The sequence below is a fragment of the Silurus aristotelis genome (assembly GCF_946808225.1).
Source record: "Silurus aristotelis genome assembly, chromosome: 11".
In the NCBI taxonomy this organism is placed as follows: Eukaryota; Metazoa; Chordata; class Actinopteri; order Siluriformes; family Siluridae; genus Silurus; species Silurus aristotelis.
In genome coordinates, this window is record NC_139584.1 from 26139234 (window position 1) to 26149492 (window position 10259).

Sequence of the window (10259 nt, forward strand, 5' to 3'; positions counted from 1 at the left end):
TGTTATGGTACCTAAATCACGTGATCTGCGTCTAAGTTGTGCACTACGACATTCATGGCAATGTTTTGCCATAGTAAGGCAGGGTTTCATGCGATTTGGGACACAGCCCCAAATAGTAAAGTATTCAGGCCTTAACAAAAACCTTAAATAAAATAAAGCCCTTCTCAATGTTTTATTTCACCCCCAAGCAAAAATCAGTGATCATCAGGGGGGAAAAAAAAAAACCATAATTGCACATATTATTTCCCCCCGGAAAACCCACCACACTCATCATGTTCACAATACAAATCATTATTCTATTCACATATTCAGATTCATGGTTGGATTGAATCCAGCAATCATCTTTGCTCGTCCTGCATTTGTGCCACGTTGGTTAATTTCAGCAATCACTTGACCGTGGGTTCATCATCTGTATCTAATTATTACTAAAAGAAAAAGGCAGACAAACAGCAGCACATCCATACTGCGTAATTACACTCCAAACCTTTGGATTTGTTTCCCCTTTGCCTTTCTGATCCATAAACATTCTATGCATTCATTAAACCGACATGTCAAAATCTGATCCGATTCCTCCAAACAATGGGTTCCATTTGTGAAACAGTCAACCAACAAGCGCTCCTTCCTCTTCATCCTCCTCAGTGTTTTCAGTAGGATTGACTAAAAAGACAGAAATGGAAGTTTATTATTGTTAAAGGATCCCATGCACAAAGTTATGCGCACCCCATGCTCACGTGTAATATGCTGTGCAGAGATGAAGACCGGCCCTTTGCCCGAACACAAGCTGAAGGTAACCGGTGGCATGAGCTCCAAGGCAGGAAAGCTGACCTGAAACGGGAGATCAAGTGCAGGATCAAGCGCATGCTGCTTAAACGCGTCGTCCTAGATACGAGTTTAGATTGCGGTCGACTCACTGTGGGCATGCAGTGACGCAGGGTGGCAATAGGGACAGGCTTGGACTCGCCGACTCCGTCAGATACTGCGACCACATGCATCTCGTCACTTGCCTGAGCACTGAGGCATATCTGAGGAAAAACGCAATTGAGTTCGAAGCACTTGATCTTGAACTGGTTTTCTTGCTTCAAACTAATCTTCCACTTGAACTCAAGGCACTAGGTGGAAAAAAAAGAAATGACAAAGTACTCGTTTCTTTTCATGAGTGCATTGAAGCCGAGACAGCACGTTCACCCTGAATAAAAGAAAAGTGATTATTTTCTCTGCATTATAATGTTAAAGTACCTGTGATAAGTTCTGGGGAAAAAAATAAACTGTTGAAAAACAATGGTTTTACAAGCCACCTTTAATTGATGGGAAAATAAAGAAAAGGTCTGTCATTTGCATTTCTATAGATGTTTGTTATTCAGAGCACAGCTGCTCGCACCATTGCACCGTTATTTTCTAAAAAAAAAAAAAGCAAATTGATTTACCATATGGACAAATGACTGCTTGGGTTTTAGGTTTCTTTAGCTCCTAGTTTTATAATTATTAAGACTGTAGGAAGAACATTACTCATAATTTTATACTCCAGTGCTCATGTTAGTTCTCACTCTCCAGTGTTCTGTATTGTTGAAAGATTTATGATCAAGCTCTTGATGTCACCCAACATCAAGGAGGATGAGGATGAGGATGAGGTTCCCCTTTTGAGTCTGGTTCCTCTCAAGGTTTCTTCCTCATAACATCTAAGGGAGTTTTTCCTTGTCACAGTCGCCATGGCTGCTCATCATGAATAAATGCACACCATTCACCTTAACTGTTGATTTCTGTAAAGCCGCTTTGAGACAATGTCTGTGAAAAGCGCTATAGAAATAAACTTGACTTTAGACGGTTGGGATTTCACCATACGGCCAAACCTGGTGCAATTGGATTTTGAGAATCCACATTTAAGGGGTTTGATAACATTAAAAAACTGGGCTAGATGCATTGAACCCTATGTACTTTTTTTTTTGCACAAAATTGCAGTTTGGGGCCAAAAGTGATGCTAAGTGCAGCATGCTCTGTTTCATATCATGTTTTCAAGCCAAGATGTCATCAAGGTTGAGTTGCTGCTGTGTTCTGGGAGCCAGATTTGGATGAGTTCATTGCCATTGTTCCATGGATATATGCGGGCCAAAAGAAAGTGGTACGGGTGGGCTGGCACCAGGCCATCTCACATTTGCTATTGGCATGACTAATAATAGTATGTGAAAGGATTTTTTTTTATTGTGGAGAAGATAAGAATGAGGATTGGTGGATTTTTTTTTAATGCCGTATTGATCGAGGCCAAATGTGGCCACTTATCTGCTGTTAAACTCTCAAAGATATTCCAAATGAATGCTTTAGGGGAGAAAATCCTAGCTATCGGAGAGACAAACTGGAGACTTCAATCTATAGTAATCCAGGCCAAACGATCCATCGTTCAAGAACCGAGAAGCGATCTTACTGTTTTGATGAAGAACTGGTTCTCCAAAAGATCGTCTTCTGCCTTGAAAACGACCTTCGTTTGGCTGGAACTGAGCTCACATCCTGGATAAAAAAGCAAACGTATGAATGAGGAGTGAACATACAGCTGGCAGGACTTATTTAGACCAAAAAAAAGAGAATAAATCCCTACCCCAGTGCACACAAACTTTATCAGAAATGGACGATGAGCTGGTTAAGTCTGAGAGGTTGACTGAAGTAATGGAAACGTCTTCAACAATGCCGGTGGTCATTTCATTGAAATTACAGGCCTCAATAGCTACAGAACCAAAATGAAGATGAGGATGAGGGCATGTGTGTGCATTATTTGTAGTTGAAGGATCTAAATGTTTGTTGCTTGCCTTTTAAGCCACATAGAAGCTCAAACAAGCCAATTCTTTCAAATTAAATAAATAAGATTTAAAATCAAAAGGTGGCAAAGTCAAAAAATATGAATATTACAATTATGCCAAGTGTCAAATGATTTTAACTACAAACTAAATTCCAATTATTTAAAGTGTAGAATTGTTTTCAGTAAAATTTAGTTGGAAGCAAGTAGACTAATATTATTGTGTTTATAACTTCTTTTTTTTTTTTTTTTTTTTTTAGCACTTGTTTGCTTTTCTTTTTAGATTTCTGACATTTTAACTTACTGAAAGAAGAGAAGAAATCAGACTCGAGGACGCGAGGGATTAATGAAGCTCAGGTGATTCCCCCCCCTTTTTTTTTTGTTTTCTTCTCTTCTCTTTTCTTTTCTTTTCTTTTTTTTTTTCTTTTCTTTCCAGAAACCTAAAATGGCCGCTAGAGGGCGGTACAATACTTTTGAACAAGATGGACTCCGTGTTACTTTGACAGAGAACAAGTAATCAAGGACGAAAGAAGAAACATAAGCAACCTTAAGTATAAAAGGGAAAAGATGTCCCTGTGAGGGAATCTAATAAAGTGTCAAAGGCAGTAATAAACAAATAAACACACAAACCAAAACCATTTTAAAAGCTAAAAATAACAACACGCATGCAAGTATTCTTAAAAATAAGTAAAAAATGTCTGAGGATTGTGTTTTTGAGCAGAGAATAAATATGACTATCCATGTCTTATCTAATGTCAAGAGGCGATTACAGACAATCACATGGGTTTAGCTTGATAAATTGCTTTCAAACCCGAATTAAGATAAACGGTTTTCTTCTCAAAGAAGACTTATTATCCAATCTATCTCTTCTTCCCATGATCTTGAGGAAATTCATCATAGTGTTTTATTATAAAGTTCCTGCTGATTTGAAGCTTGTTCCAAATCATTTCTTCAGGGTGATTGTGTTCAGGTTATAGGGTTGTGTGAATGTTGTGAGATGTGAATTAAAATGGGCTATGCGAGCAGGTTTTAAATATGAGATGCTACGCAATAAAGCAAAAAAAAAGAGGTGGTTGTGATAGTGGGTCAAGGCGGCAAAAAAAACAACACAAATTGGTTTTGTGGGTCGATAGATTACATTAAAAAAATAACAATTTGCACACATTCACATTTAGGGGCACAGTTTTTGGAAATTGGGACGAAACCTGGAGAGTGCAGAAGAAAAACGTGTATAAATGTCCAAAATATAACACAGACAGTAACCTGAACTCAGGATCCTGGGTCTACGAGGCTTGTTGTTATGAAGGACACTTTGCCTATGATTAAAATGCCATTTACCTCGACTTAACACACAATGACACAGAAATAATCCAAACACTGAGAAAGAAGGCTTTAGTTTAAGTTGTGGTTTGTTTAAAATACAGACGTTTTATTTAAAATTCCTGCACATGCTACATTTTACATACAGTAAAAGTAAAAGTAAAAGTAAAGTTCTTCTACTGTCTAGACACATAACTACCCGGAGGTTACAGTGCAGTGATCCACCACCATGCTGATAAATATCAGCCTTTTATTAATATTAATTATGCGGGTCTTTGATAAACGTTGCCTTAAGGCCACATACAGATGGTTCCACTTAAACAGATCCAAACCACATTAACATTGCAGCATCTTTAAGTTGATATCAGATAAACCATAGAGAAAAACAGGGGTGATTCTAGACAGAAGGAAATCTCCAACATTTGCTCTGGGAGTTCTTTGAACAAAGAAAGCTATTTACTACGAGGGCCGTATCCTTATTTGTAAATCTTAATGAATTTTGACATGCTCACTTCAGATCCCGCATCTTAATTGTGAAAAGATGTTTTCGTTCTCATTGTTGCTCAACAAAACCTTTTATTCTCTCAGAAGACTTATTCTGGGTGCGTTTCGCTCCCTGAGCTGTAATTGCTGTAATCCCATCTGCCAGTAAAAACATTAAATAGTCTGTTGGGATTTTCCTCACGTCAATTCGCCCTCTTTATTTAGTAATGTTTGACTTTACTAATATTATAAAAATGCCGTAACTGGTTTTCAAACGAAATCTGATCACGATTCTTGGATTCGGTCGGTGAACACGTGATGTGTGCGCTAACAGGGACGCTTTTGAAAATGTTTTCATAAGAAAAGGTTGAATCAAAGATTGTCATGCTACCTGACCGAATAAGTTTAACACGACTGAGCAGACGGCCAGATGTACAGCATTGAAGAGAAAGTGCTTCATTATGCATGTAGGAATGCGAGAGTTTTATCTTGCGTGAGGTTCTGTTCGCTTGTAAAAGTAGAACAAAAACAGCACTGATACTGCAGCTAGAGACAAATTGTTGTGCTTCTGTTATTGGATGTGTTGGAACTATGATCAGGGGTCATCATGGGATGATGAACATCAGCACTTTCGATTATGTGCCATCTTTCCCCATCTCCTGTTATACCCAGCTCAGGTGCATCCTATTTCCACTGACCATCCTTGAGATGTTTCAACAACTTGACTAGAGTCCACCTGTGGTAAATTCAGTAGATTGGATATGATTTGGAAAGGCACACACCTCTGTATTTGAGGTCCTAAAGTTAACAGTGTGTCAGAGCACAAAACCAAGCCATGAAGTCAAAGGAATTGCCTGTAGACATTCGAGACACAATTGTATGGAGGCACAGATCTGGGGAAGGGTACAGAAACATCTCTGCAGCATTGAAGGTCGCAATGAACACAGTAAGAAATTTTGAACCACCAGGACTCTTCCTAGAGCAGAGCTACCCAGCCAAACTGAGAGATCGAGGGAGAAGGGCCTTAATCCAGAGAAAAAGAACAACCATTTCTGCAGCACTCCACAATTCAGGCCTGTATGGTAGAGTGGCTATATGCAAGCCACTCCTCAGGAAAAGGCACATGACAGCCTGTCTGGAGTTTGTTAAAAGGCACTTGAAGGGCTCTCAGACCATGAGAAACAAAGATTGACCTCTTTGGCCTGAATGCCAAGCATCATGTCTGAAGGAAACCAGGTACCACTCATCACCTGGCCAATACCATCCCTACAATCAAGCATGTTGGTGGCAGCATCATTTTCAGTAGCAAGAACTGGGGGACTAGTTAGGATTAAGAGAAAGATGAATGCAGCAATGCATAGACGCATCCTTGATGAAAACCTGCTCCAGCGCGCTCTAGACATAGACTGGGGCAACAGTTCATCTTCCAACAGGACAACAACTTTAAACACACAGCCAAGATAACAAATGAGCGGCCCAGCCAGAGCCCGGACTTGAAGCCGATCGAACATCTCTATATAGATCTGAAAATGGCTGTGCACCGACGCTCCCCATCCAACCCGTTCGAGCTCGAGAGGTTCTGCAAAGAAGAATGGGAGAAACTGGCTGAAAAATACTGTAGTTGTGCCAAGCTTGTAGCATCAAACTCACAAAGACTTAAGGCTGTAATTGGTGCCTCGGAAACAAAAAGTTGCTTCAACGAGGTTGAGCAAAGGCTGTGAATACTTGTGTACATGTAAAAAATTTTTTTAGCTTTTAATTTTTTATAAATTTGCAAAGATTTCAAACAAACTTCTTTCACGTTGTCATTATGGGTTATTGTTTCATTTGATTCATGTCTCTGTTTAAATCACTCCATTTTGTCTCCAAAATCGCAATTCTAGTAATAGTTCATTGCATTTAAACCATTACTACAGTTCATTACATGCTGCCAGTCAGTCTGCACGTTGCCATGACCACACACAACCATCCATCTGCACTGCTTCTTCAAGAACTATTTTCATTGCCTGAGGAAAAATAAAACATAATACATGCCCGAAATGTCAGTTAGTCAAAAACTGTTGTATAAACACAATCATGCTGTCGTACTGAATATCATCAACTCTGAGATTACCTGCAGCTTAAATACAGCACTCTCTGCTTGTGTAATGTTATTTAAATAAATATCCAACAGAATATTGCAGTTTTATTTTTTGCATAACCTCTTACGACTTGTTATTTGTAACTGAAGTGCTTATTTACATTAATGAACATGAGTTATATTGTTTGGTTCAGAATGAGGTTTTTTTTTTTTTTTTTTTTTTAATGGTGAGTTTGTTGTAAAAATAACATATTTTGGGTGAATGTTGTGTTCTTTAATAAAAAATAAGCTATGCTGTTTTGGCAGTCTTCTAGCATTACGTCAGTGGACTTGTTAAAAAGGTGTGAAATGGCTTTAGTTCTTCTCAAAGCAACCAGCTGTCTTGGGTGATACACACAAGTTTCCATTCGCCCAGTGTTCCTGGTTCCCGACTGAAGCAGATAATGAAGATAAATGAACAAATTAATGAGTAAACTGTCAAACTCGTGCATTGGTGCTGCAGTTATCTCCTTTTGGTCCTCGTTGGTGTGAAACTGAAACGTTCTTTTTTTTTTTTCACATGATTGGAATCAGGTGTTGGGGTCTTGTAGGAAAAAGGAAAAAACAGTCCTAAATAATGAAGAGGCCTTGAGGTAAACAGGGGCCTGGAAAAGGGATCTAAAAGATGGAGATTGTTGGAGCAGGTCATGATTGAGGGCCTTTCTCAGGGAAGTCTGGATTTCAAGCCTCGCTGCTGGTGTTCGAGCTGAGGAATCACAAGAATGTGCTGAGAATAGTGAATTGAGAAGTGCGGGAATAAAACATAATTGATCCACAGCAGAGATTGTTGACTTTTCGGATGATCTTGAATGTCCCAGAGTGCACCTGGGGAAGACTACTGTATGCTTTTGCAGCATGACTATATATATTGCTTATTTATGAATTTAGCAGTGACAGTTGGACTGGATTTTCTTTTTTTTCGTCATTTTTTAAAAAATGTTTTCTTAAAATTCTTGATGTTTTTTTGGAGGTCTTCAAAAACTTTAAATGTGACGAAATATTTTTATTTATTTATTTATTTTTTATTTTTTTTATAAATGTTCTCAAGTGTGTTCCCAGTTGCATAAGGAAAACATTTTCTAATTACAAGCAGACGAGCACATTTTCCTCGTACTTTCTTTACCAGTTTATTTTGCATGTTGCCCAAGAAATATCAACTAATTGTATGTTTGTAGGTGAGCGCAACATTTTATAAAAATTATTTTATTAGCATAGGCATACCAGCAAATGATCATCAGGAATTTCCATTTGATGTGGAATACTTCTAATATTTCAAAAGTAAAATGTGTTTTACAGGAAAAAAAGCAACCTGAAATTTACCAAAAAAAAAAAAAAAAAAGTTAAATGTATTTCCAGTGGGGTATAAAAGGCAAAATGCCTGTTCTCTCCATAGATTTGATTAATTTTGTAAGTTATTTAAATGAAATACGCACATAGTTTGTTGTAAAGGACACTTAGCCCTTTCATAAGGCTTTTACTGTTACTTTACATACACATTTGTGAGTGTGATATCAGTGGGAAGCATGTCACCCCCAATCATAAAATCACCCTTGTAAATTCCAGTAGGTGGCCCTACTGCACGACCTTTAACCCCCGACTGCTCGGCTTTACGGTTTGATTGTAACGCTGCCTCAACTTAAAAGTCACTTTTGCTAAAAAGCAGATGCGAAGAGGCATAAAATTGAGCCCAATACAGATTTTTAACCTCCAGGCAGCCTCTGGTAGACAGGCGACATTAGAGGTGGCATTCTTAAACAAGTCCACCCGCCTGCTGCTTTGGACACTCGTTCTATCTAACCAGCACTTTTTTTTTTTATCTTTACTCTTAAAAGGAATTCCAGTTCCATCTTTAGTGAGTTCTAAGAAGGTGCACATGCACACGACTCACGCTATCCTTCTGTTATCTCGCACGTCTGCTTATCTCCACTTCAACACCCTGTCGAGCACTGAAGTTTACTTCAACGACAAAAAAAACACAGCATTCACATTGGTGTGTGGCAGAATTCTGTTGTAAAAGTTTCTGAACTTTTTTTTGTGTGCCTTCTATGTTTTTTTAAGTATAACCACAACATTTAATGATTTCCTTAGCTTTTATTCTGAGAAGTACCTTCCTTCCAATTCTTTCAAATGCAAATCCACAGGTCGTTTTCCAACCAGGTTGCCAGATGGATATTATAATTGTTTTTTTTAACGTTGGATGAACTGCATTGCAAATAGTCACTTTGCGAATGGAAAAACTCCGCCTGAATCCTCTTATGTCCAGGAAGAACAGTCTTCCATTTGCTTCTAATTTGATGATATCAGGTAAAACGGACAGTGTTTTTCGAGACACTGCACCCACCGATGTACTTTTTCCGTTTCGAGCGTATATTTTCTTTGGAGATTCTGCGTGTGTGCTTTTGTTCACTGTGCTACTCAGTGCTCAAGTGTAACACAGTGTGCTCCTCCAGGAAACCTGTCCTTCTCATAGCCCCTCTGCATTGATTCTTTTTGAAATGTCAGATGTTCCAGGCTTTACCTGGCTGACGAGAGATGAAGTTGAGCCAGATGCACATTTAGAGATGAAACAGAGGCACCTATATTTGCAAAGGTTTATCTGCCTCAACCTGAACTTAACAAGATTTCTGTAGAGAGCAGAGTTTTGGATGTGGTCTTTGCATGTACAAAGCCTGCTGGCCCGCCCTCGATGCCAAAGCTTTTGTAACTTTGCATAAGAGTTGGCTTCAAATCTTGTTACAAAACCACTGTTTTTTTAGATCTGCTTTTCCCCTGTAGGTCGGGGAGGAAAACCAGGCAGAACATGCCGTGTCCTCTGCAGCATTTTCGGCTAACCCGTTCCATCTGTGTGTTTTTCAGGGTACGCCTGGTCCTCTAGCCCTGGCAGTGCCATGGCCGGTGTGTGCTAAGGTCTGTAGTGAAGCAGTACACAACCATGCAGCGTTTTTGACACAGTGCAGTAAAACCAGATATAATCACAAGCATTCGCTTTGCTTTTGCTCATTTAAACACGACTTTCTCTGCATGTCAGATTCATAAAGAGATTCGTTTGAAGTGCAAACACACAATTTATTTATTAGTAAATAAACAGATTTCTGTGTAAGTTAGCAGAAAATGTCATGTTAATAGGTAGTGTACATATACTAACTACACTCGTTTTTTTTCCTTTCAATTGTTCCTTCCTTTCTTTTCCTAATTTCTTTCCATTCTCTATTTTATTTCCTTACTTCCATATTTTTCTTTTTTTCATTTTCTTTAATTTTTTTTTTTATTTCCTTATATTCCTTGATTTTATTTTATTGCTTTCTTTTCCTTCCTTCCTTCCATCCTTCCGTCCTCCCTTCCTTCCTTCCTTCCTTCCTTCCTTCCTTCCTTCCTTCCTTCCTTCCTTCCTTCCTTCCTTTAATTTGATTTCTTTCTTTATTTCCTTTCTTCCATTTTGTTGACTCTCTTTTCCCCATTATCTCTCTTCCATTGCTTAATTGCTCCTTTCTGTCCTCCTTCTTTCATTTCCTTTCATCCTACTCTTTTTTTCCTTCCTTCCTTCCTTCCCTTCAC

General features: G+C 38.6%; 1 protein-coding gene across 2 annotated transcripts; it reads right to left on the reverse strand.

The window, feature by feature from the left end:
- Positions 1-148: 148 nt before the first annotated feature.
- npm2a (nucleophosmin/nucleoplasmin, 2a) lies at positions 149-3143 on the reverse strand. 2 transcript variants are annotated; one of them, XM_083554078.1, is made up of 6 exons: positions 3087-3143; positions 2588-2713; positions 2417-2499; positions 912-1022; positions 732-825; positions 149-657 (listed from the first exon to the last, which is right to left on the reverse strand). In XM_083554078.1, the coding sequence occupies exons 2-6, from the start codon at positions 2685-2687 to the stop codon at positions 602-604; spliced, it is 444 nt and encodes a 147-aa protein (XP_083410204.1). In that variant the 5' UTR covers positions 2688-2713; positions 3087-3143; the 3' UTR covers positions 149-601. The 2 variants fall into 2 exon arrangements, with proteins under 2 accessions (XP_083410204.1, XP_083410205.1); XM_083554079.1 differs by lacking the exon at positions 3087-3143 and adding an exon at positions 2796-2950.
- Positions 3144-10259: the final 7116 nt, after the last annotated feature.

Coding starts and splice junctions, on each gene's coding strand:
- npm2a (XM_083554078.1), bottom strand. CDS start 2,687: ATGACCACCGGCATTGTTGAAGACGTTTCCATTACTTCAGTCAACCTC. Junction 2,500..2,587: donor TAAAGTTTGTGTGCACTGGG/GTAGGGATTTAT, acceptor TTTTTTATCCAG/GATGTGAGCTCAGTTCCAGC. Junction 826..911: donor TGCGTCACTGCATGCCCACA/GTGAGTCGACCG, acceptor CTCCCGTTTCAG/GTCAGCTTTCCTGCCTTGGA.